Source organism: Mirounga angustirostris, unplaced genomic scaffold (genome assembly GCF_029215605.1).
Source record: "Mirounga angustirostris isolate CCGP_5_RB_7025 unplaced genomic scaffold, mMirAng1.0.hap1 SCAF_16, whole genome shotgun sequence".
NCBI lineage: Eukaryota > Metazoa > Chordata > Mammalia > Carnivora > Phocidae > Mirounga > Mirounga angustirostris.
In genome coordinates this window covers 16478698-16505507 of record NW_026991724.1, presented here as the reverse complement: position 1 = coordinate 16505507, position 26810 = coordinate 16478698, and the positions used below count along the sequence as shown (strand labels likewise).

At 44.9% G+C, this 26810-nt stretch overlaps 2 protein-coding genes across 3 annotated transcripts in view; one reads left to right on the top strand and one right to left on the bottom strand.

Annotated features, from left to right (window-relative positions):
* WWP2 (WW domain containing E3 ubiquitin protein ligase 2) overlaps window positions 1-26810 on the top strand; it is a 168358-nt gene that overhangs the window by 3599 nt on the left and 137949 nt on the right. The window contains exon 1 of one of the 2 annotated variants that reach the window (XM_045870060.3): window positions 19320-19430. The exons of the other annotated variant lie outside the window; for it this stretch is intronic. The gene's annotated coding sequence lies outside the window, so the exon portion shown is untranslated. Of the gene's footprint in view, window positions 1-19319; window positions 19431-26810 lie in introns of those variants that run through there. 2 annotated transcript variants of the gene reach the window in all.
* Window positions 4294-12825, bottom strand: NOB1 (NIN1 (RPN12) binding protein 1 homolog). The gene is made up of 9 exons (XM_045870041.3): window positions 12693-12825; window positions 12440-12572; window positions 11527-11657; window positions 9531-9602; window positions 9206-9334; window positions 8908-9111; window positions 8236-8333; window positions 6004-6148; window positions 4294-5271 (listed from the first exon to the last, which is right to left on the bottom strand). Exons 1-9 carry the CDS (start codon window positions 12753-12755, stop codon window positions 5002-5004), a joined length of 1245 nt encoding a protein of 414 aa, XP_045725997.2. The 5' UTR covers window positions 12756-12825; the 3' UTR covers window positions 4294-5001.

Sequence of the window (26810 nt, the reverse complement as noted above, 5' to 3'; positions counted from 1 at the left end):
TGGACTTGGTGCAGTAGTTTGGGGCGGCACGGGCCTGTCTGGGGACCTGGATGTCTGTTCTCCTCAGTGGTTCCCATGGCTACCAGCCATGGATCCCTGGAGGGAACAGGTCTTTGGTGTTAGGGGATTAATGATTCTTCTACTGTAAACCTCCTCCTTCTTGTCCCCCTCCCCCGATCACGATGGTATGGAACTTGCACTGTTATGCTGGACTTCTGTGTTCCTGTGTGTTCTGCTGGAACTTTGTCATGTTATATATTGTGTCAAATAGGTCATTCTCTATTAGGCTTAGACAGCTCCAGGTAAACTGAAATTTCTCTTGAAATGGTATGCATGTGTTGTGAAGAGATATTATCTGATAGAGCAAATTGAGTTCTGGCGTCACATCACAGAGTTTAAGGTATAGAAGGGACCCCATTTTCATTGCTTGATCCTTTTTATCCCACGTCCCACTAGTAACTCTTCAGCTCTGGCATAAACACCTTCGGGGCCAGGGAACTCGTTTGTAATTTCCAAGAGCAAACTATAAGAAAAGTTAGGGAAAGGTGTTCCCGGTCTCTTGATTATTTTCTCCAGACTGGTGTGAGTCATGCATTCAATTTTACAAGCATTTATTAAACATCATTCCAGAACCTGGCAATGAGCCTCACGAAGGGTGTAGAAAGAGAAACCCCACCCAGTTTCTAAGTTTGCAGACATGTGAACAGCTCATTACTACAGTGTAGTAAAGGTACACCACACCTCTGTGTCACCATGGGTCCCAGAATTACAGTCTCATCATTGTCTTAATAATGCAGAAAGGTTGCATTTATGAAAATTTACCTCCAAACACGTGAACACACACAGTGAGCTAGACACGGCATTCATTTCCACTATAGCTATCTCCCTGTCCACGTGTACTGGGTGAAAATAACCAGTAAATTTGGGGGCTAGTCTTCCAGATGTCCCAGGGTTTTGCATTTGCTGCTTGATTATGGATTACAGTGGTGCTCTTTCCCAGGGGGTGTTCTGGAAATGTCACTGACACTGCTATTAACTGTATCTTGTATTAAAGAAGATAGCAGTATAGAATTGATGCCGGCAGGCTTGATCTGGTGACCCAGAGGGGGTCCCTCAGGACTAGACAAGAGGGTCCTTGGCTTCATGCAGGATAGAAATCCGATGCGAGCCAGCAGAGCTTATTGAAGATAGAGAACACATACAGGCGTTGTGTCTGGGAGACTTGGAAAGGAAAGGAGCATGAATTTCATCTTTGTTCAGGGTCTGGGGGTTTTTAGGGAGGATTGTGGTCCAATGTACATGTGCTCTCAGGCATCCAGGAACCTGTTAGAACAAAGACGAGGGTCAGGTGTTATTCCTTGGAGTAGAGGGTCTTGGCATCGAGATATTTAGCTCCCTTGGTCTGGAATGTGCATATGATGGCTTTGTGGGATCCTTCTCAACTGGCCCTTCCTTAGATGTTATCTATTCTAAAGAAATCATTAACTCCTTGTCCCTGACAAGGAGGACATTCTGAGGCCTGTGTAAAGTGGGGTGGGGGTGCATGTCCTGGCAAGAATAGAAGCAGGAAAAGGAGGAAAAAGCAGATTTTTATGGAGTCCTTCTGTTTCCCTATCTCAGAATTATCTTATTAATTATTAACAATTAAAAGTGTCATTCAAGGTTGCCAGTAAGATTTGGGTTAAATACGAGTTTCACGTCCTAAACTAGCAATCAAAACTTTCAAGGATAACTTATATAAAAGTTCTTAAGCAAAAAAAATAAATAAAATAAAATAAAAGTTCTTAAGCTTTTAAAACTTCAAGTCCAAGGGCTTAAACACTGGAATTAACAACTTGCTATGCACACACTTACAACCTCTTTTATCCTATTGTTCCTGCTCCCAAGTTTATTTCAAACCACTTGTATGCATCTCTACAATTTGTGGTTTTGACTAATGCTATTCACCAAGTATTTCTAGCATCCTACCTTCCGGCTTTTGATTGGGATTGCATGTCTTGGTCCTACCTGATTGGGTGGGGCCACAGGACTAGCTCTGGCTTGTGACCTATGAGAAGCACATTCTGAGGTTTGCCTTACTGGGTGAGACCAGAGCCGCCTTTTGGTTCTAAGGCAAGGGAGGTGAGGAGGTATGGGAACCTAGGGAATTTTCCCTTTTTGATAACTGTGTCCGGGTGTAAGTAACCTGTAGGTCAGCTAGCACTTGGGGATATTTTGTGGTGGGTCGCCTGATGGGCCTGTTTGTATGTAGCAGTGGGGGTGGGGTGGTTGGGGGTTGGGGGTCCCTATGCGTCCTTCTACCTGACTCAGGTTTCCATTGTTCAAGTTGGTTGCCTAAAATTGGCCTCTACATTGTGCAGATGGGTGTTACACTACCCCCTGCTTTTCTTTAAGTCTGACAGTAGGAGGAGAAAGAAACGGACTCTCACAGGCTCTTGCCCCTTCTGCCCTCTCCTCCAGCACCCTGGACCGCAGCTTTCAGCCAGCCCCCCAGCTGCACAACGCCCCCATGAGTTTCAGAGATGCAGGGCAGGGGGGCTAGTGTTCACCCTGTTTCCTCTGGTCTCCCCTGGTCTGTTTGTTGCATCAAAGCAGACAGACTAAGCTGAAACCTTGGCCTGGACGCTCACAAGCTCTGTGACTTTAAGGCATTTAATCTCGTGTAGAAGACTGCTGTTGGCAGCACCCGCACCTCATTAACAATGTCCTACCCAGTAAGTGGGTGGACGTGGGTTACGTACTCAACCCAGAGCCTATAACATGATGAAGTGCCTGGACTGGTAGCTTTTCATGACGGAGTGATAACAATAAGATCTCTATGAATGGATATGGAGTGATTTCCGGGGAGGGGGGTGGGTGGAATATAGTATACTACTTTTTTTTTTTTTAAAGATTTTATTTATTTATTTGAGAGAGAGAATCAGATAGAGAGAGCATGAGAGGGGGGAGGGTCAGAGGGAGAAGCAGACTCCCTGCTGAGCAGGGAGCCTGATGCGGGACTTGATCCCTGGACTCCAGGATCATGACCTGAGCTGAAGGCAGTCGCTTAACCAACTGAGCCACCCAGGCGCCCCAGTATACTACTTTTTTAAAAAAAGATTTTAAGTAATCTCTATACCCAATGTGGGGCTCAAACCTACAACCCCGAGATAGAGTCACACGTTCCACGGACTGAGCCAGCTGAGCGCCCCTACTACGACTAGTGTATGAAAAAAATTGGGGCACCTGGCTGGCTTGTCAGTGGAACACGGGACTCTTGATCTCAGGGTTGTGAGTTCAAGTCCCACGTTGGGTGTAGAGATTACTTAAAAATCTTAAAGTTGATGTAACACACACAGATGCTTATTTTTGCAGAACAAAACAAGGATGAGTAAGAAACAAAACCAATGACCTATATGGGTTAAGGTGAAACGGGAGGGGACGGAATGCATCTAGCTCTATCTATACCTTTTGGTTTTTATTTTTGGAACTGTGTTTACTTAAAAAAATAGGATGGGAAAAACCTGGTTAATGTTCTTGGTATAAATTCAATTTAACTATATGCCCAAGATAACCATACAAGAAAATAACCTAAGTAAGGAGCTTTTGAAGATTACTATATACTTTGTATATATACTATCAATATAAAGAACTTGGAAAGAAATCTTGTAGTCCGGTTCATATCCCAAATCATCAGAGTTAACATCACTTACCATGATACTCTGTATACCAATCACTCATGGAACATTCCTGCCCTAAGTGTCTCCCCCTAAATTTACTTGAGGTTATGCAATCTGTCAAACCCAAATGGAGGGACATTTAAAAAACGTGGTTTGTACTATTAAAAATGTCAACTGCTCAAGACATAGTTAAAGTGTTCAGGGGTGCCTGGGTGGTGCAGTAGGTTAAGTGTCCCCCCGACTCTTGGTTTCCGCTCAGGTTATGATCTCAGGGTCGTGGGTCTGAGCCCCATGTCGGGCTCCGTGCTCAGCGTGGAGTCAGCTTGAAACTCTCTCTCCTTCTGCCCCCTCTCACTAAAATACATAAATCTTTTTAAAGAAAGTGTTCAGAAACGGGAAATGATAGGAAGGACGGTGAACAATCTAGAAAAAATTGAGTTCTGCTCTGTATCAGTAGTAGTTACATATCAATGTTGTTTCCCGAATTTATGCAAAGAACATTCTTTCCCTAGGAGATTCCTGGTTACTCGTGGGTGTAGGAGGAAAGAAAAGGCAAAGTAAGAGTGACTCTAGGTGGAAGGCTGTAGCAGTTCACTATACCATAACTCCCTTGAATGACTGAAATGCCTCAGAGTAATTTTTAAAAGATTTTATTTATTTATATGACAGAGAGGTGTGCGCACGCACAGGCAGAGGGAGTGGCAGGCAGGGGGAGAAGCAGATTCCCTGCTGAGCAGGGAGCCTGATGCGGGGCTCGATCCCAGGTCCCTGGGATCATGACCTGAGCTGAAGGCAGATGCTTAACCAACTGAGCCACCCAGGCGTCCCAAGAATAAGTTGTAGAAAAGAAAAAATAGTAGCTCTTAGGTTTATTGTAACAAACTTAGTATATTTTCTTGTAAAAAAAAAAAAAATCTAAATGCTTGATACTTGAGTATACAGCTCAAGTGCTACCTTCCAATTATCTAAGCAGCAAACATTTGGCGACTTAATGCAAAAGCACAGAAGCTTATAACCACATTTATTAGAAAAACAGTACCAGCTGGAAGTTCCTTTCTTTGAATGCTGAGGATGTGCTCCATGGCACCGTTCTTCTGTTTCTGTCAAACTCCCCTCAACATGGCAGGAATCCCAGCTCTCTGGATGCTCGCAGGCCAAGGGGTGGCCCAGCTCCATCAGGAACCCGACCCGACCCATCCCAGGGAGCCAGGAAGCAGCACTGCATAAGCCAGGCCTACTGTTTCCACCCACACGGTTCTGGAGCCCGACAGCTGGGGCAATGAGGCCCCTGAGCGCCTGAGCAGCTGCAGTGGCAATCCTGTTGGCCCGCAGAGCTTGCGCTTCACCTCTTCTTCACAAACTTCTTTCTGGAAGCATTGGGATTTAACCGCCTCCTCCCCGCTCCCAAGGTGTTATCTCGGATCTGCAGGGTGGCAGAACGGCTGGAGATGTCATTCTCCGCAAAGGGAGATACCCCAGCTGTGTAGTCAGGGGCAAACACGTCCGTTTTCTGCCTGGCCTTCCGGGAGAGTCTCAGCTGAGGGAAGCGCTGGTCCTCGGTCAGATGGGGGTTGACGGCGTATTTGCCCCCTTTGGGAGCGGGAAGGGAATACTGCAAACGAGAGGAGAAAAGGCCATTAGGACGGGGCACCCATTGCAACACGTCCGATCTTGTTAATGTCAAGCGTACTGACGGCTCTGCATGCAGAGAGGACGTCAGTGGAGCGTGTCACTCACTGCTACTCGTGCTGTGGGGACACGCCCTCAGCTAGCAACGGAGTTACCTCCAAACACCGAACTCCACTGGGCAAGTACCATTTTCACTGCTGTGGGTTAGTAATTCTGCAATGAGTGTTCTAGATTGAGCAAGTAAATAATGATGGAAAATGGTGTCAAGACATGAGGGAGGGCTACAGTGAACTCTGCTGGGTTGAAATGGAACTTATGAACTCATTTTAAAATACAGATACGTAATAGAAAATATTCCCGTGTATATTTACATACACATGCGTCGGTTTACAATCTCTGTCCCCCATGGGCTGAGACATCTCCGACCCCCTAGGGCAATAAGCCCATCCTATGCTCAGCTCTTTGTTTCAAAACCCCACTCTCCATAAGGAATCCGAGCTCCACAGAGAAATGGCTGATGCCAGGGCAGGGACGGAATTAGAAGAGCGCCAGACCATCTTGTGCCATAAAGTAAGGCCGGGTTCAGGGAATCAGCGGGACAGTTAAATGCCAAGCCTTTCTTGGTCCTCTCTGTGCCTTTTGATCCTGGTGCTAAGAGGTCTTGCTTTCCCAGCCTCAGGCCCGGCTGCGAGGGGAAGGGAATGCTGCCACTCACCCGGAGGCCCCGAGGGTTCAGCACCTTCGGGTTGCGGGAGAAGTGCATGTGCAGGCTTCCATCGTCACTGACGGTCACGGACACCTTCTTCAGGGTCTTGTTTCCACAATGCGAACAGAACACTCGGCTCATGTCAGATGTGGTCCTGGAGACAGAAAAAGAAAGGCTCTGCACGGAACCCATGGAGTGCAAACCCCGTCCCCAGAGCACAAGGTGAGTCGCAGGTGTCAGAGGAGGAGGAAGCGACAAGCAACGGGGGGAGGCTCAACGGCCCCCGACACGTCACAGACCACGGCCGCCTGGCCTCGTGCCACCGACACAAGCAAGCCACCCCACTGCGCTGAGGGCAAAGGTGAATGAAATGACACTGGCAGTGAGTCTGTAAACATGGAAGTTGAGCGAATGTTGTTACACTAGTAATGAAGTCTTATTGAACTGTGAGGCATTATTCCACAAGTTTAACATCAAAACAATCCTGTGGAATTGGCATTATGTCCATCTTACAGATGGGGAAACCGAGGCAAGATACGGTAGCCTACTCAAGGCCACAGAGCTAGTGAGTGGCAGATACAAGCCCGGGGAACCTGGCTCCACAGTCAGTGCTCCTAACATCACAGTACTTAGTCCAGGGGCGTATTCCTGAGATGGCAGCCGGGCTGTGAAGCCAGCAGGTGGCTCCCAAAGCTCCAAGAACGTATTAGTGAACGACACAGGAAACACTGGAGCGCTGCCAGAGCTGAATGGCGGTGGGTGTCGAGGGCAGGCCCTGAGGCCTCGCCTTGCCCCTACGCGTTTGAGCCGCAACAGGGACCCTGGACAAGAAAGCCGCTGCTCTCAAGGACCAAGTGGCAGTGTTTCTACGTGTCCTTGAGGAACTCCCCCTCCATTCCCAGGGGTCAGGGGATGAGCTATGTGAATCTCCCGAGAAGCTGAACCCTTGACCTGCAAGTCTCTCAGAGGAAACCTAGCGCCTCTCAACAGATGCTAGGAACTAATTATCCTGTGTAAGAAACCGTCCAGTCACTGGGCTAATCTCACAAGAATGGAGAATGTTTCTAAGAGCTGCTAAGCAGGCGTGTTCATTGGGGGAACTTGGGGTTTTGTAACGAAGGGCAATGGGGGAAATGGGCTTTCCTGAAGCCAGGCACTCTACCGTCCTACGCCCGGTACATTTACATACGAAGATGGAGAAGAACGCAGAGGACGCTTTGAGAAGTGGCTCCCTACGTCACGGGCAAGCCTGCAGAGGCTGGGGTGGGGCTGGGCCCCTGGGCCACGAGTGACTGGTTGTCTTGAAGCTAGCAGGAGAGCAGTGGTCCATCCAGGCACCTTTAGCCTCAGTGGAACAGTACTAGGGCCCAGCACTAAGGACACCTTGCTGCTCCACGCGATGATCTACATGATGGCCACCAAATCTAGACTGAATCTACAGAGAAACTCTCAGCCACTGCAGTGTAAGATCCCAGGGCGATGGTCACCGGCAAGGCTGTGGTATAGTCTCGTCTGCTCCAAGCAGGTCTCCGGGACCCTGGGGCCTGCCCACAGAACACCACCCCCGCACAAGGACCACTTCAAGAGCCAGAAGAGAAATGGAATAGAAGGGCATGCCCTGTGAACTAACAGTTCACCCGAGTGCACCCCATCATGTGTTCCAGATACCACACTCTTCTCGGACAATCAGCTTTTTCGATTTTATGCAAGAAAAATCTGAAACACTGAGAAGTTCACCAACTTTTGTAAAGCTACTGTGAGAAAGAATCTGGATCTGAACCTGTGTAATCTGAATCCATTTCACCTTTTCTTTTTTGTTTTTAAACATAAAATCTAAACATAAAGTAGAACAAAGAGCACAACGAACCCCCATGGGCCCCTCACCCAGCTTCAACAACCATCAATTGATGGCCATCCTGTTCTATCTCTATCCCCACCTGTGTATTATTTCAAAGCAAGTCCCAGACATCATTTCATCCATAAATGTTTCAGTACATATGGTTAAATGATGAGGGCTCTCGGCTGCACAATCTGCACCTTTATTCCTACGACTAAGATAATAAGCAGGAGGTTACTGTCCCAGAGGTTTCAGTGCTGTGGTGAGGACTGAACCTAGCCACACATGAAGGACAAGGTGGAGGAAAACCTGAACACGCGGCCATCCTTCTGAAGACTGGCTGAAAGGACAGGAAGAAAAAAGCGTTCCACAGAGGCCGTGGGTCCAGACCACCAGCTGCGTACCTGAAACAGCCGTGGCAACGCAGGATGTAGCTCCGGGCCTCTCGGATCAGCAGGCCGTTCACCGCCAGCACGTGCAGCCCCATCTGAAGCAGGACGTTCTGTGACCAACAAGTCAAAGCACAACCGAAGTCAGCAAAACCAAAGTTTCTCTTAACATCCGTATAATCACAGTGAAAGGACTTCACAAAGCCTGGTTTGCTGCTAAGGGAAAGTAAGCTTAGGATGCCTCTCAAGACACACAAACTAGGAAAAAGACCTAGATTTCTCTTGTATTTCAAGGGCCCAGGTCTTTTGCCCAGGGCCCCTCACTAGCAATCTCTCTTAACAAAGACATTTATCTTGTCAAAGGCAAGATACTCTTTTGGGAGCTGGAAACCTCTACTTTTTCCAAGAACCTAACTGAGAACAGAACATGAAACATACTGAATGAGAACCACCAAAAGACCATCCATAATAAACATTAAAAACTTAATAGAAGATATATATTTTGTCACTATATTGATTTTTCTAGTTTCCAGCCAAAACTATAAATAAAGAGCACAGGTGAAGTTTCAAGAACCAGGAAAAGAAGCCTCAGAGTAGAGCTGTACATACGCCCAAACCTCAGAGGGACCCCTGCCCGTGACAGGTTATGAACTAGAGCCTAGGGCCGGCCGATGCCCATCCACCCACCTGCATGGCGAAGTCCGTAGTCACGCAGCCAACCCTCACGTCCTTCGGGATGGCACACTGCTCCGACTCCCGCTGGATCTGCTTGATGTTGCTGGGAGTTATCCAGCCACCCCCATCGTCGTCGCTCTCCTCGTCTTTCCTTTCTTCAAATCCAGTCTCTTCTTCCTCATCCTCCTCACTTGGAACATCATCACCTTTGTCCATCTGAAACAACAGAAGTCACGAAGTCCCAGCCCATAGGAAGAGCAGGAAGAAACTGGCATGCTGTCATCAGGGGGATCATACATCAGGGCCTTACCAGCAGCTCCTGCAGTTCATGATCAATATTAGGCAAAGGGTTTCTCCAGAACATGAAGGAAGTGAATTCTAGGTTCTCGGGCTCACCAGCTGGGTGTCCATGTTGTAGTGTTTCTCGTGGGGGTTTAGGCTGAGGTTAAAAGAATAAGGATTTTAAAACCTAAAAACTGAGAGGATTATAGATGGAATGACAGATGACTCAAGTCTGATCAGACAGGGCTGGACAAACTAGGATAGCAGTCTAGATAAATGTGGCTCACTGTACATAATTTGTGGAGCTATGTAGCACAAGAGGGCCGGAGAGCATGGCTTGTCTAAGCGATTACCTTTGAGGGCAGATGGAAACCAGAAATGTGTAGAGGAGTTTCTGGGTGCTGACTTGATAAGCTCACTTTAACCTTTAAAAAGAAAGACGTGAGAGCTCTAAACAGAGAAATACAGTTTGAAAATTCACCATGAAAGAGTAACTAAAATGAATAGAAAACAAAATATTTTCCCCACAGTTACTGAGAATTGGGAAACATAAAAATAATTATTCAGTGATCCCACAACTACCAAATAACCACTTTAGAACATTTCTTTTTTGTCCACATAAATAACGCTGTGATGAAGAGCATTAGTTATAAAACTTGCATGTATCTTTAGTTATATACTTAGGATAAATGCCTAGGAGTGGAATTGCTGGGTCAAAAGATACTGTATTATTATTGTTATTTTTAAAGATTTTATTTGACAGAGAGAGACACAGCGAGAGAGGGAACGCAAGCAGGGGGAGCGGGAGAGGAAGAAGCAGGCTTCCTGCAGAGCGGGGAGCCCGATGTGGGGCTCGATCCCAGGACCTTAGGATTATGACCTGAGCCGAAGGCAGACGCTTAACGACTGAGCCACCCAGGGGCCCCGATACTGTATTATTTTTAAAAATATACTGTTTTAAGGCTTCTGATACAAAATATCTAACTCCTGGGGCACCTGGGTTCCTCAGTGGGTAGAGCACGAGACTCTTGATCATTAGTTCAAGCCCCACATGGAATTTACTTAAAACAAAACAAAACACCAAAAAACAAAAAACCTAATCTCTGTCCAATAGGCTGCAGGAAAAGGGCAATTTTTAGGAATCATGAATTGATGGATGCCAAATGGAAACCCAGATACTAGTCACACTATGCTCAGTCACAGACTCTGGCTTTATGTTTCCCTTTAGTCTGTCTCCCTAAAACATTTTGGTGACACGCAGAAATCTGTGTTTTACATATCAGTTTTAGACTCTGGATTAGAGGACTCTAAACCTGGTTGAAATCAAGTGATGGCAGTTCCAATTCGTACACAAATGTGAGTTCAGAGGACTTTTGATGACTTTAGACAGAAGACATTAAGCAATTCTTAGTTAACATTATTTGAAATTAATTATTACATGATTATTTGGCTTCTAAAATCTTTTGGCATGGAAAAAGCCAATAGGACCCAGCCACAAATCAATTAGTCTCTTCAACCTAGCCAATGCGGGCAAGTCCCTAAAAGCACAATAGGAATCTAGAATTTTGAAGGTGGCAAGAGTTTAAAAAAAAAAAAAAAAAAAAAAAAGGCAAGCACATAGTGTCCTTTCTTCCCTTTGGAAAGAAACCCATTTTTTTTTTTAAATAGCAAGAATAGGGGCGCCTGGGTGGCTCAGTCGTTAAGCATCCGCCTTCGGCTCAGGTCATGATCCTAGGGTCCTGGGATCGAGCCCCGCATCAGGCTCCCTGCTCAGCGGGAAGCCTGCTTCTCCCTCTCCCACTCCCCATGCTTGTGTTCCCTCTTTCGCTGTGTCTCTCTCTGTCAAATAAATAAATAAAATCTTAAATAATAATAAAAATAAAAATAGCAAGAATATAGTTGATTTTTACTCTATTTCTGCATTTTCCAAATTTAACCAACCCTTCCTAAAAACCTACAGATCAAAAGAGACTGAGACCATTTGCTGAGACTGAGACACATTTGTTAAAAAAAATTGTAAAATAATTAGGAAATGTGAACACTAGGTGGACATTTGACAATATTAAGGAATTACTATTAATTTTGTGTAATGATTTTGTGGGGCTTTTTTTTGCTTTTAAAGAGAGACACCAAGAAATATCAATGAAATACAATGTCTGAGTTCAAAGTACTTAGGGCTGGGGGTCAGTAGAAATGAAACCTGATAAATCATGACTTGGTGAAGTGTGGAGACAGAGTAATCCGGACGGACACTGGGTCAATCATACTATTCCCTCCACTTCTGTATATCTGATAGTTCCCAGAATAAAAAAGTTAAAAGGAAGAAAACCAATAATCTTCTTGATTTACCTTTTCCGGTTCTTGTTTTAGGTGAGACACCCCAACAAACTCTGCTTCTAACTGATAGGTGAGTGCCAGCACCTGGATATCTGTGGCAGAGAGGCTGGGATAGTCTCCAGTTTTCTTTGAAAACTCAGTCACTGTGAAGAGAGTCCCAACTCAAATTAGAAACAAAAAGCCATATGACCTTGGATAACCATGGTGAAAGTATGAAAAAGAACTCAGGATCAATATCCCAAGAAAACCCTTTTAATACTTTCATCCATTTCCTTTTTTCCACTCACTGTTGAGACATTTGTATTCTCTATCATTAAAATTCATGCCAATTAGGTTTACCGTGACCTCCTTATCCAGTGCAGAGGAAGGAACAGGAGAACAAAGTTAACAAAAAGTCACTAAAAGCATGTCTGCAAATGGTGAGAATTCCTTATTAAACTTTGGTATTACGTTGGAATAGAAGGTCTCTTCTCTGGCCTAAAATTCTCTGATTCTAAGTATAACAATCCAGATTAATAGGATATTCAGATTCCAAATGGGATTAAAAGTTAATTCAGTCGATAACTGCTGCAGTTTGTGATGAAACAAAATTATTGGACTGCTGTGCAACAACTCCGCTTTATAACAATAACACATTTCCTTAAAAGCAGACATTAGCAGCTAAAATTTATTGGGCAATTACTATGTACCAGGCACTGTACTAAAAGCTTTTCCATTTTATCCTTCAACCACATCCTACTAGTAACTGGCAAGGCCTGGCTGACTCCTGACCCAGGGAGCCTCTCTGCCACCATGATCTCCTAGAACGTGCAGTTTCTGAATCAAATGCTGGTAAATACCCAGACCTCAACTCGCACCCGAGTCGGTCCCGAGCGGGTAGCCTGGGACCCCGCTTCGCCATCAACACCAGGGCAGAAGCACTCACCCAGCCGCACGTATTCTGGGAAGGGCTCCTTGAAACGCAGCTCGTAGGGCAGGACGGCGAGCCGCCTGCGCGTGGCCTTGTCCCGAATCTCGTTCACCACATCCCGGATAGTGTAGATGTTCTTCCCGATGTCCTGCGGAGAGACCCGCCCAGCTCACGCCCGTCCGCACCACGCAATGCGCCCCCGACTTCCCGCACTACTTCAGGGGTCGCCAGCCCAGACCCTGCTCCTCTTGGCGGTAGCTCTCCGTACCTGCAGAGCCGCGTCTCGCAGGAAAGCCCCGGCATCCGCTACAACGTGCTCCACAGGCGCCATCTTGACCGAACGCGCCCTCAGCGCGCTTGCGCACGGAGCTGGCTCCACCCCTACATCCCAATCAGGGCCTCTGGGAGCAGGGAGGTACAATTGTGACTTAGCGGCGCCTCCTGGCGGCCGCATAGGCATTTTCCGGCTCAGGGCTACCCGCGCGCATGCGCGAGGTTGCCTGCAGCCCAGCCAGGTGTGGGCAGGGTCAAACTTAGGGAGACGCCATAGGAGATAGGCTTCTGCGTCCACCGCTTAGCGCCGTCTTTACTTTTAAATGTAAAACCTGTATGTAGTCTTATTGTTACAAGTCAGTCAATACAGAGAAACTACAGATCATTTAAAGATCACAAGTCTGTGAGATAGGTAGTTTTACAAGTAAGGGATAGCTACTCAAGACAGCTAGGCTCAGCTAACATGTCTAATATTTGGTTGTAAGATTAACACCTGGGGGCGACTTTTGATCTCAAGGTCGTGGGCGTGGAGCCTACTTACCAAAAAAAAAAAAAAAGAAAGAAAGATTGATTAACGGACAAACCAACCCCTGAGCCACTTTCTTATCCACTATGCTCTATTGGACCACTGCTTACGTACCCCCACTTCATTTTAAGAGTCTTTGACATCGTCGCCCATTTCTCTAAACAAGGGACGCAATTTACTAGCAAATAATCCTTTGCTGGATGGAACTGAAAGGGAGTATTAGATGACTTCTAAATTCCTTTTCAAATCTGAGATTCTATAATTATGGGATCTGGCCTGTTAAAATTCATGCAGAATTTCAGCAGAATGATGACGTGGGTTTTCTGTCATTCATCTTCAGCGACGTTGAGTCATTACAAGCCTTCAATCTTATCCCTCGATGATAATTTATTCATCCTACCCTCAAAAACATTTCGGTGCCCTAGGCGTCCCTTTCAGCAGTTGCCCAAATTCCCTTTCTTTCCCCAAACATCTGTCTCAACTTTGCTTACCATTTATTCTCTCCAATCTCCAGAACCAATGGCTCCTGTCCTACCTGCCCTGCCTGAAATGGCACGATGGAAAGCTGTTTCTAATGTTCTAGTTGATCATATCAATTTTTTTTTTGTTTTATTTTTATTTCTCAGCTTTCTGTTTCTTTGCCAAATTTGACATTGCTGACCATGTCCTCTTTCTGGACTGTCTCTTCTCCCCTGACTTTGGTAATACTTAAGGATCCTGGTCCCCCTGCCTCTCTGATGGCTTTCCACCCTTCTTCACTGGACTGTATTCTGCCTTGCACGCAGGGCACCCCCCGCGGAACTGTCTTGGCCCCATTGTCCTTCTAAGTTCTCTCCTTCAGCAATACTATCTATCCTCAAGGCTTCAATTATTACATTATAGGAATGCCTCCCAAATCTTTAGATTCGATCCCTATTTATTCCCCAGTCTAGCTTTCTGGAAACATCCATCTAAAAATTTTAGACATCTTGGGGTGCTTGGGTGGCTCAGCCAGTTAAGTGTCTGCCTTTGGCTCAGGTGGTGATCCCAGGGTCCTGGGATGGAACCCAGAGTCTGACTCCCTGCTCAGCAGGGAGCCTGCTTCTCTCTCTCCCTCTGCCAGCCATGCCCCCTGCTTGTGCTCTCTGTCAAATAAATAAACAAAATCTTTAAAAATAAATAAATTAAAAATAAATAAAAATTTTAGGTTATCTTCACTCAGGGGGAAGGTTAAAACTGATATAATTATCTCTTAACCTGCTTAAACTTTTTTCACTCATTAGAGTTCTTATTTTTTACTAGTGGCATTTCCAACAAAGGCACTCAAGGTAAGAATGTGAGTCATCTTAATTCCCACGTTCATTTTTTAAAAAAAGATTGAATTTATTTGAGAGAGAGAAAAAGAGCATGAGTCGGGGTGAGGGGCAGAGGAAGAGGGACAGAGAGAATCCCAAGCAGACTCCCCGCTGATCGTGGGGCGCTATACCAGGCTCATTCCCACTACCCTGAGATCATGACCTGAGCCGAAACCAAGAGCTGGACGGCTTAACTGACTGAGCCACCCAGGTACCCCCTACCTCCATACCTTCTTTTTAAACCAGTACTCCCCTTGATGCCACTTCTGAAATATTTGGGGTGCCTGTGACCCCTCTACATTTATTCCCCTTACTCTAAATAAGTTTTAATCTCATGCCTAGACTATATAATCCACTCAACACTAGTATTCTTTTCTCTCCTTCTTTAATTGATTGCTCCTGTTGCCTAAAAAGGGAGGATGTGGGAACTGGACTGAAGAATGTGGGAACTGGAATAGAAGAGGTTCATTAAAGTTGGCAGTAATAATTCTGTAAACCCTAGGATGAAGAAGAATGATCTAGATCAATGGTTCTCAAACTGGAGTGTGCATCAGAATCACCTGGAGAGCTTGTAAAAGCAGATGGGTAGGGGTGCCTGGCTGACTCAGCCTGTGGAGCATGCAACTCTTCATCTTGCGGTCCTGAGTTTGAGCCCCACATTGGGTGTAGAGGTTACTTAAAATCTTAAAGACCAAAACCAAAACCAAAAATGGATGGCTAGGCCTCTTCCTCAGATTCTGATCTGTAGATCTGGGCAGTGCCTGAGAATTTGCATTTCTAATAAGTTTTATGTGATGCTGCTCTTGCTGAGCTGAGCTGAGGACACACTTGAGAATCACAGATTTAGGGGACTAGTCAGGAAAAGGAAGATCAGGCTTTGAACCATTCATTCTCCAGTGAACACTGAGAATATTTACAAAAGGTCTCTTGATACCTTGTATCTTTTGTCATTTTTGATAGTATTTTAATTGCTTTTCTGTTACCTTGTAACATTTGTCTCCAAGTCCCCTAAAGCCTTAGAAGGAATCTAATTTATTCCACAAATATGTATTGGGAGCTCCTTTATACCACCATGGGTTGGGTGATATAACAAAATGGTATTTATTCATTTATTTGAAGATTTTATTTATTTATTTGACAGAGACAGCGAGAGAGGGAACACAAGGACGGGGAGTGGGAGAGGGAGAAGCAGGCTTCCTTCGGAGCAAGTAGCCCGATGTGGGGCTCGATCCCAGGACCCTGGGATCATGACCTGAGCTGAAGGCAGACGCCCAAAGACTGAGCCACCCAGGCGCCCCAACAGAATGGTATTTAGTGTAGTGTCTAGGGGCACCTTCAGAGTCTGTGACTTTGGAGCCAGATCTTGAAGGACAAGGAGGGCAGAGGCACTGAGGTATGAAAGTCCAAGTAGTGTTCAGAAAATTGAAGGTAGTATGTGTGGTAGCCGAGGGTGTCTGGGGACGGGGTCTCTCACAGGTGAAGTGAGCCCTGAAACACTTCAATTTTTTGAAGTTTATGGTTTTTCAAAAGGTAAAGAAATCTAACACTATTACAAAAATTATGGTCACTTTAAACAGTTTGCATTAAATTAACACTTTGAAACACATGTAGAAGGATTCAATGTATGACTCATTTGGAGATAATGTCAACTTTTACATGTGAAGCCCTTTATGAAAAGAGAAAGGTTGGGGCGCATGGGTGGCTCAGGTGGTTAAGTATCTGCCTTTGGCTCAGGTCATGTTCCTGGGATCCTGGGATCGAGCCCCACATTGAGCCCTGCATCGGGCTCCCTGCTCAGCAGGGAATCTGCTTCTCTCTCAGCTCCTCCACCCATGCCCCCAACTTGTGCTCTCTCTCTCTCTCAAATGAATAAATAAAAATCCTAAAAAAAAAAGAGAGAGAGAGAGATCTTACTTGTGTGCCAATGAAGATCTGAGTTCATTTCCAGGACTGTACACGTAGAGGCTACGAAACTATGCACTTAACAGTGGGCTAGGGGGAGAGAAAAACTTGATGCAGAAGAAATACTATGTGAAATCAATAAATATCCCTAGAATTCCTTTGAACATTCTTGGGAGAGTCCCAAACTTTTTGTCTCTGTCTTTGCCCTTGTTTTTTCTTCTTCCAGAAAATTGTGCTGGCCAATCACTACTTGCTTAGTCTCTAAGAAGCAGTTCAGTGGTCCCTTCTGTAAACCAGTCTCTGATTACTCAAATCAGATTTCTCCCCAAGGACAGATTTGAACTTTTCTTTCTTATCACACTTAAGACGTTTTAGTTCTGTTGCTCAATGAGCAGTTATTATTTCTGCTTTGCATTGTAATTAATTGTGTGTATCTTTTAAGATTTTATTCATTTGAAAGAATGAGAGAACATGAGCAGGGGGAGGAACGGGGGTGGGGGAGAAGACTCCCCGCTGAGGAGGGAGCCAGATGTGATGTGAGGGCTTGATCCCAGGACCCCTGATCCCAGGACCCCAGGATCATGACCCAAGCCAAAGGCAGCCGCTTAACTGACTGAGCACCCTGGGGCCCCAATTGTATGTCTTCTTTAAGTAGGTTGGAAATCAGGGACTGTGTTTTAGGGGTCTTTTTCCTCAAATGAACATTTCAATTTACCTTTTAACTTTCAGGGGACACTTTTATGAAAACGTACTTTAGATTTTTTTGTGTGTCTTTTAGAAAAGTCTTCTATACTGTGGGATCTACAGCAATGTGTTCAGTGCTCAATAAAGGTTGATGAAATCTATTCATTCAGCAGTTTATTTAAGGAGACCTCCCGTGAGCCAGGCACTGCTTTACGAATATGGCTTTAGGGATATGGCTCCTGTCTCATAATTCTTGTAGTGGGAAACAGATTACATACACACACATGCATACATTCATATATGTCAGATAGTGATAAGTATGGAGGAAATCTGGACAAAAAAAATAAAGCAGGAACAGGGACTGGTAGGAGGGGAAGTAAGAGATGGGTTGCATGGTTAAATAGGCTGATCAGGAAAGGCTTTACTGTGATAGTTGAGCAAACATCTGATGAGAGATGAGGGAGTCAGCCATCTGATTCTGGGGAAAGAGCTTTCCAGGCAAACGGAAAGTCAAATCCAAAAAGAGTAACTGGAGATGAGGTGTGGAGAGGGATCACGTAGGGCCTCATAGGTGACCATATATATATATATATATATATCTATCTCTTAGGTTTTACTCCTTTAACGTACAATTGTGAGCATGTTCGCTTAGTCCTTTTTTTTTTTTTTTTTTAAGATTTTATTTATTTGACACAGAGAGAGGGGGAGAGAGAGCGCACAAGCAGGGGGAGTGGCAGGCAGAGGGAGAGAGAGAAGCAGGCTCCCTGCAGGGAAGGGAGCCCAATGCGGGGCTCCATGAGGGGCTCATCCCACAATCCTGGAATCATGACCTGAGGTGAAGGCAGAGGCTTAACGGCTCTTAACTGAGCCACCCAGGCGCCGCTGCCTAGTCCTTTCTTTTGGTAAACATCTATTCAAATGCCACCAAATCAAGGAATCCTTTCCTAATTCCTCTGGAATAAGTAAAACTTCCTTCCGTGGAACTAGAGAAGTTTTAATAGTTTCATAAATGGAATTAATGTAGAGTTTAAGATATTAAGAGAGGCCTGTATCTCCATGAAATACCATCTCCTGGATTTGGAATGGGAATAGGAAAAGTAGAGACAAAGTGCTCAACCAATTTAATTTGCATGCATAATAGGATCCATGTAAATTCGAAACCCCAAAAATAACAGAATAATTAATTCACAGTGCTTAAGGCTAATTGATTAGTATTAATTTTAGTTAATGGTGATTAAGAGTGAAAAAATTGAGTCTTCATTCAACTTATCAAAGCTGAAGGTCCATACTATTAGTACAGAATGTTGATTTAAAATGTGCTTTATAATTAATAAAATTCTATCTGCTTTGTAGATTAAGAGAATGGGGTCTAGTTTGGTGTGGCGGGGCATTTTATGGACCCATCCAGGGGTTTTGAAGCTTTCCTATCTTAGCTCTATGTCACAAAAACAGATGCTCCATAAAGGCTACTTTTGTGTTTTTCTTTTTTTTTTTTTTTAAGATTTTATTTATTTTTTGACAGAAAGACCGCGCGAGCGCGAACACAAGCAGGGGGGGTGGGAGAGGGAGAAGCAGGCCTCCCGCTGAGCAGGGAGCCCCATGCAGAGCTCCATCCCAGGACCCTGGGATCATGACCTGAGGCTTAATGACTGAGCCACCCAGGCGCCCCTACTTTTGTTTCTAGAGCCTAGAATGGTGCCTGGTATCTACTAGGTATAGGGTTGCCGGATACAGCTAGTAAAAATACAGAATGCCCCAATTTTTAGCTAAACAACAAATAATTTTTTTTGACATATGGCATGGGAGTATTTATAGTATAATACTCTCCTGCAGTATTTGGGGCACATCTACATATTGCATAGTTGATTATCTGAAATTCAAATTTAAATAGGCGTCCGTATTTACTGGGTAACCCTAAGTAGCTCAGTAAATATTTGTTGACTTGATTGGCTTCCTCTCACCTGTAAAATAGGGCTAATGATAGACCCGCCTCCGGGGTTGAGGGAGTGAATGAAGCGCCTGGCAGACACTGAGCCTTCAACTTATTTGCTTGCTCCGGGACCATCTGGTGAGTGGAAACCCCTTCCACTCTGACATACACGAAGAATAAGAGGGCCGGCTCCCGGCCAAAGGCGCCCAAGCCAGGCCTAGGTTGCCCACACCTGCGGGTCCGGCCAGCCTCTTCCGGGTCAGGTGACCGCGCGCAGTCACGTGACCCGGCCCGAGTGAGGGCGGTGGAAGGCGGAAGTGGGAGCGGAGTTGGGCGCCGCTTCTGGGGCCGCGGCAGGTAGCGAGCGCCGGCGCGATGGGCGCGGGGGGTGCGGCGGGCGGGCGGGTCGGGGGCGCGGAGCGGGCGGAGCGGGCGGAGGGCGGCGGGCGGCGCGGGGTGGGCCGGGGCGGTGCGGCCCGGGCGCCGGGGGGCGGCGGCTTCCTGTGGGAGGGGCCTGGCGCGGCGGTTCCGGCCTCCGAGGAGGGGTGTCCCGGCTCGCGCCCGAGCGGGTTGGGCGTGCGGCGGGCCGCGCGCGGGGGTGCTTGGAGGTGGGCGCGGAGGCAGCCGGGGGTGCGGCGGCCAGCGGGTCCTGCCGGAAGAGGGAAAGGAGCTTGGGTGCCAGGGATGAAGAGGCGTGACCTTTGTGGAGGGATCGGGACTGAGGAAGGGGTGACCTGGACTGAGCTGGAAGGGGGCGCCTGAGTGCATGACCTGGAGGGAAAGGAGAAATCAGGAAGAAGATGTGTGAACCCAGCTGAGAGCCTTCTTCCTTCCTTTCTCTTTGGAAATGATTGTTACCCGAGACTTTGATTTCGGTCCCATTCAGTTTTTAAACTTCAGGAAGGATCACAGAATTTTGATCATTTTGCTTTCGTCACACCCACTTAGTCCTGGTTGGGTAGGGTTCCACTTCTTGGTAACCTAGCCCTTCAGATCATCTTTCTTTGAGACTTTTCCCAGATCACATCAACTTCGAGGCTTAAAAAAGGAGTGTGGGCACTTTGCTGTGGCCATAAAATGGCTTTTAGCCTAAATTGTTGACCACGACCTAGCCCAGCATTACCTCAGCAACAGTGACTGCAGAAATCTTGGACAGAGTGTCTGTACTGCTTTATGACTTTTCTTCTTTCTTCGGTTTAAATTATTCAGTTTCCCTTATCATGTGACTGCTTATCTTGACAAACTGTAACTAGGTAGAGTGAGACGTCTGTGTTGTGTTCCTTAGCATTGTGACCTGAATCATGATTTTGATATTAAATACCTGTGTAAAAGCTGCTTATCCTCTTTTTCTTCATGTTTACGAAAATTTGCAGAAGTGAAATGAATTTCATAGATGTGATATAACTGGAGTGAATGTTCAAAGTGGACATTCACAGGACCTGGAGTCGTTTTGGATTACAAGTAGGGAAAAAAAATGACTTTGCTGACATATGAGTTAAAGTTTTTGGAGTATTTGACAAACATTTAAAAATTATTTTCTGTAGCGGCCTTTGAGTTAGGTTGGGAAGGTATTATTCACATTTCACAATGAACAAACAGACCTAAGGGAGAGCGACTTGTTTTTTTTGAACAATTTATTGCTTTCTTGTTTACTGGTGTCTTTCTTCCTCCTAGACTGCACATCCTTCAAGGGCAGTGTTCATATCTTATTTGGCTACTACCCTAGTGGCTGGCATGTTGTGGGCACTTGGTAAATGTTTGCTGAATAAATAACTTTCTAAATGTCACACAGCTATAAGTGGAGGACAAGGGATTTGAACCCAAGACCTAGCTCTTCTCTTATCAGACCATTTTCTGTGTTATATTGGTCCGTATGAAAATGATGGGCATGGGAAAAAGGCTTGAGTTAGCTTCTTGGTCGCTTTTATTTTTTTATTTTTTTATTTTTAAAGATTTTATTTATTTATTTGAGACAGAGAGAATGAGAGACAGAGAGCATGAGAGGGAGGAGGGTCAGAGGGAGAAACAGACTCCCTGCCGAGCAGGGAGCCTGATGCGGGACTCGATCCCGGGACTCCAGGATCATGACCTGAACCGAAGGCAGTCGCTTAACCAACTGAGCCACCCAGGCGCCCTTCTTGGTCGCTTTTAGTTAATGATGACTTCCTTGGTTACAGGGAGCTTTTACCAACATCTTGTGACCATGATCCTGCAAAGGTCAGGATTGTCCCTATTCCACAGATGAGGAAACTGAGGCTTAGTGAAGTTCTTACTTTAGATTCCAGAGCTAGTGAATGACTGAGCAGGGACTCAAGCTCAGGCCTTTTACCCATAGACCCATTCTCTCCCATTAATAGAAGGAATATAAAATTTTATTTTAAAGCATTTTTTTCAAGTATAAAAAGTATGACATTTTAAGGAAAAAATAGTATATATATATATCATACCAAAAAAATGTGAATATAGAATGAAATTGAAGTTTAAAAGACTCTGTACTATACCATACATGCCTCTTCCTGGGAGAACATTCTTTCATTCAATGAATATGTAAGTGCCTACTCTAGAGTTGCACTGTCCAGTATGGTTGAGTACTGGAGATATGCTATGGAGTACAAAGTACACACCAGAGTTTGAAGAGTCCGTTTGAAAAAAAGTAAAATATGTCATTGATTTTTTAAAATGCTATAACAAGCATAATATTAATATAATAACATATGCTAATACATGATAACATTTTAAGTTCATTGGGTTAAATGCAATATAATTGAAATCTCACCTGCTTCTTTTCACTTTTTAAAATGTGTTTCCTAGAAAATTAAAGATTATATTGGACAGTGCTCTTCTAAACACTGGGAATATAGTACACAAGAAAAGCAAAAACCCCTGCCCTTGTGGAACTTAAATTTTAGTGGAAAGGAACAATAAAATAACCAAGTAAAATGCGTATTTTATTGTAATAAAGGAGGGAAGCCGAATGTGGAATGTTGGCTGGGGCTGCAGTTTTGCATAGGGTCTGTAGAGATGCCTTCCTGGGAAGGTGACTGTTGAGTAATGATCTGAAGGAGGTGAGGGCAAGAGCCGTGTGAGTGGGGACATTGTGGTCCAGGTGGAGGGGACAGCAAATTCAGTAGCCCTAAGAAAGAGCACCCCTGGCAGGTTTGTGGGCTACCTAGGAGGCTAGGATGGTTGGAGGGGTGTGAGCAAAGAGAGTAGTAGGATGAGGTTAAAGACGTCCTAGGGGCAAGGGGAGAGACGGGCAGGTCATGGAGGGCCTTGCAGCCCATTGTAAGGATGATGGTTTTTAGTCGGAGTGAGTTGGGGTCATTGGAGGGTTTTAAGCAGCGGAGTGGACACAACCTACCCTGCCTTTTAACAGGCTCACTCTGGTTGCTGTGTGGAGAAGGAGTATAGAGGAGCAAGGCTAGAAACAAGCAATTGAGTTTAGAGACCTCCAAGAACCATGGGGAAAACACAGCCTAGAAGGAGGGGTAATGAGTTTTTAATGTTTAAATATTGTTTTTACCTGACATGTATTGAATGCATATTGTTTGTCAGGTATTCTGTTGTTTTACAGATTTACAACAAATAGAACCTCAGTCGGGCGGAGTGACGTGCATGAGGTCATGTAGCTCTGACATGGAAGAGCTGGGAGTTCAATCTTGGTCTTTGAGTCCAGAGCTCATGCTTCCATTAGTGAGATATGTGGCGGTGGATACATGAACATAAACTCCCACTGGAATTGAATCAGTGAGCTGCTTTTGAATGATTTTGAGTCACGGTGGACTGTTACAGATTGTAGAATTTCTGAGAGGTAGGAACAAAAGGGAAGATCTTGTTTCCCTTAAAACAAACCAACTGAATCTTTTTTAGAAAGTTGCAGGCCTCTGCCCCTCCCCACAAGCTGATAAACAAACAGTGATTTAAGTCAAGTGCTAATAAGTACTTCTAGGAAAATACCAAATACGCAGGCTTGGCGGTCCTGACCTAGGGCAGGTCCCCATCCTCTGTGTCGCCCGTGCCTTTTGCTTCCTGTTTTGTTGTGCAATCTGCTTTCCATTCTCTTTTATTATTAGCCTGTAATTCCATGGTGCTTCCAAAGATATGACCTTCCCTGTCCCTCCCTCTCTCTTTTTATGTGCTTGGCCTTTGTACGGATGTCATTTGGCAAAGTTTAGTTCTGTTTGATTGTTTTTCAATATGGGCCTTTGGAAAATGGAAGGTAACTCAGTGCTGGCCAGAGAAAAGAGGCCAAGAAAGAATTAGTGTCGGAAAGAACTGGAAAAGCATGAGAGTATGAAGAAAAGGAGGAATTTTTGAACAGACCCTTCTCTTCCACATTTTTTAAGAAGTGAGTATAGAGTGGATCTATAATTATAACTAAGAAGCTCTGGCTGTTTCTACAACTGGCTAATTAAAATTAAAATCTTGATAAGTAGTTTTTGGTCTTCCTTGGTTCATGTGCTACACAGGTCCTTTCATCTTGAGATCAGTGTTCAGTGGTTTCTTGACTCAAAGCTGGGTCAAGAATTTGAGGAATCGCAGAGCCTAGACTTTTAGCGTCAAGAAGAACTATTTTAGCTTGTATTTTAGTTAATGCTTGGAAGAGCACATACTGTGTGCTGGTTGCTTTACTTGACTGAGCTCATTTAATCCTTTCAGTAATCTTATAAAGTAAGTAATATTCTTAGGTTTATTTCACAGATGAAGAATTGAGATTTAGAGAGGGTGAGTCACTTTTTCACTATCACTCAAAGGCTAGTGAGTGGTCAGACCTATTTGCCTCTAAAAGATTGACTGGTCTGAAAGGTTCTTGTCGAAGTTGGGTGAGAAAAAGGATCAAGTGCTCTAGATATTGCAGGAGCTATCCCTTGCTAAATCCTATATGTGGTTGCTTTCTTGTGCCAAAAGCTCTTTGAAGATTTCTTTAACGGGGGTCTCTCACACCGAGAGATCTGAGGTCCCAGAAGGCAGGGACCCCCTGACATTCGCTTTTGTATTTCCAGAGCCTGGCACAGAGTGGGTCTATAAGCATTATTGAAAGACTAACCCTGGCTCTGGACTGGGCAGGGTGGAATGAAACGGTCTGGAAGAGGCAGAGTCAGAAGGCTGGCTGCCTTCCTGGAAAAGGTGCCCTTGACCATTATCGTCCCTTGGCTTCAAGAATCAACCTGTCCTAGCAACCCAAATGTTGAGTAGTCCATCAACTGATGAATGGGTAAACAAAAGGTTATATATCCACATATTGTTTGATTCCACGTGTTTGAAATGTCCAGCATAGGCAGATCCACAGAGTCAGGAAGTAATTTTGTGATTGCTAGAGGCTGGGGTGCAGGGAGGAATGAAGGGTGACTGCTTATGGGTATGGGGTTTCTTTTGGGGTGATGAAAATGTTACGGAATTAGATAGTGCTTGCGCTACTCTGTGAATATACTAAAAGTCACTGAATTGTATGCTTTAAAAGGGTGAATTTATGGCATGTGCATTATATTTCAACAATAATAAAAATAAAGAGTCAACCAGTCCTGTTTTGAACGTACCCTCTGTGGTCTGTGGAGATCAAGATTTTAGTGCAGGTGAAAGCGGCCACTGTCCCTCATCTTCTACCCTCCTCCCAGTATTCAGCATCCTCTGTTGTTCCTGGGACAATACATTGAAAAGTGTTCTCCCTGATTTTTTGATCTCAGGTATTGCAAGTATTTTAACCAAGAAGGACTATGATGGATCTTTGTGTCTTTCTGGATGTCTCTGGAAACTCTGAACCAGTTGGTGGACCCTTGACTTGTTTAATTTTGCTAATGAGAAGAACTCAGGAATTACTACCCTAGCCGACACTTTTGTGTCTTTCAACAGTCTGTGGATTCTAGGCAAAGAAAGCTGGCTTTTTATTTATCTATCCTTTTTTTTTTTTTAAGAGTTTATTTTTAAGTAATCTCTACACCCAATGTGCGACTTCAACTTCCAACCCGAAGAGGAAGAGTCGCACCATCCACTGACCGAGCCAGCCAGGCGCCCCTACCTATCTATTTATTTATTTAGAGTTTCTTATTTAAAATGAAAGGTGGCAGGGCATTATTTGTTATTTTCAGGGTGGAGCCGACAAACACCTGCGAGCTGGTAGCTCATTTTGAGCCGGTGGCCAGCTGCCCTTTTGGTTGTGAGGTGTGCAGTGATCCCCCGGGCGGGGCTGGGGCACCCGAGGGAACAGGAAGGAATTGCCAGGGAGGAGGGGCCTAGCAAAATAGCGGAAAGAGAGATGGAAAGGAGGGGGAAGATCCTGAAGCTTTCAGGGGAAGACAGGGATAGGCTGCTTGCTGCTCTCCTACTGTGCACTCCTCGCTTCATCCTTTTACTTTTCATTAGAGACCTCAGTCTCGGATTCTCTAATCGATTGTTGTGTCAGAAGGGGCATCAAAAAATTGTTTTGGAATAGAGCATGAAAAATACTCATTTTTAAAAAAAATAATGAAATATAAAGCATAATGACATGTTTAGGATTCTCTTTTGTATCTGGAATCACAACTAAGAAACGCAGTTTGAGCGAGACCACACCCCCTATGACTGAAGGGCGTCCTTCTTTCCCGGAGTTACTGTGGGCCTGCGAGTTGGCCTCCAAAGGATGCGTTGTGGGAAGAGGACTTTGAGTTTCCGCCTGATGTCAGTTGAAATCTACTTCTTCTAAAGCCTTTGTTGCTAATTGTATTAGGTTACTATTCCTCATTTGTTTAACACATTACTACAGACGTGGTGGTTTAAAACAATGTTCTGGAGGCCAGAAGTCCGAAATCAAGGTGTCAGTACTGACAGGGCCTGATCCCTCTAGGCTGGGGATGACCTTGGGGGAGAGTGGAGGAGTGGGTAGGGAGGTGTGGGTGGGATTGTGGGAAATTCTTTCTTTGCCTCTCTTAGTAGCTTGAGGTGTTAGTTGGCTTTGAATTGTAGGACTCCCATCTCTGCTCGGTCTTCACATGGCCTCCTCCCTTGTGTCTGTGTCTCCCCTCTCTGTCTCCTATACGGATACTGCGCCCACTCTAAATTCAAGGTGATCTTATCTTCACATCTTTAACTTAATTTCCTCTGCAAAGACCCTGTTGCCAAATAAGGTCACAGTCACAGGTTCCAGGGGGTTAGTGCTCAGACATACGTTTGCGTGCCGCAATTGAACCCACTACTCTAATTGGATGTTAGAAGGGATGTTCTTATTAAAATTAAATAAGGATATCATTCTGTGATCTGATTTGAAGAGAAACCTTTTTCTTTTCTGAATTTAAATTTTATTTATGACCAAAATAATACATGCACATAGTTTAAAGAGCCAAATAGCATTACAAGACTGAGAATACAACAGCAGTTCCTAGCTTTGCCTCTTGTTGTTCTTGATTCTTGCTCTGTGGAGTCAGTGACTTTCAACTCTTAGTTTTCTTCTAATATTGACTTGTGCATTTCTTTTTATTTTAAAATAGGCTCCACACCCAATGGGGGCTTAAACTCATGACTCTGAGATCAAGAGTCACATGCTCTACCTACTGACTGAGCCATCCAGGCGCCCTAACTTTGCAATTCTGAATGTTTCTATACTGATTTCTTAGCCTGTCAGTTTTAACCATTTTAACTATTGAAGATGAGGATTTAGCCATCTTTCTGGCCAGTCTCCACACACACTTCTACCTCCACCTTCTGATTACTCCCACATCACAAGTTTTCATTAAATTGTTTATGCTGTTATAATTATAAATATTA

Bases quoted from the DNA above. Each gene is read 5' to 3' on its own strand.
- NOB1 (XM_045870041.3), bottom strand. From the start codon at position 12,755: ATGGCGCCTGTGGAGCACGTTGTAGCGGATGCCGGGGCTTTCCTGCGA. The intron at 9,603-11,526 runs GTAAATCAAGAA...TTCTTTTTAAAG, and splicing joins TAAAACAAGAACCGGAAAAG to GTTAAAGTGAGCTTATCAAG. The intron at 6,149-8,235 runs GTACGCAGCTGG...TTCTGTCTCCAG, and splicing joins CGTTGCCACGGCTGTTTCAG to GACCACATCTGACATGAGCC.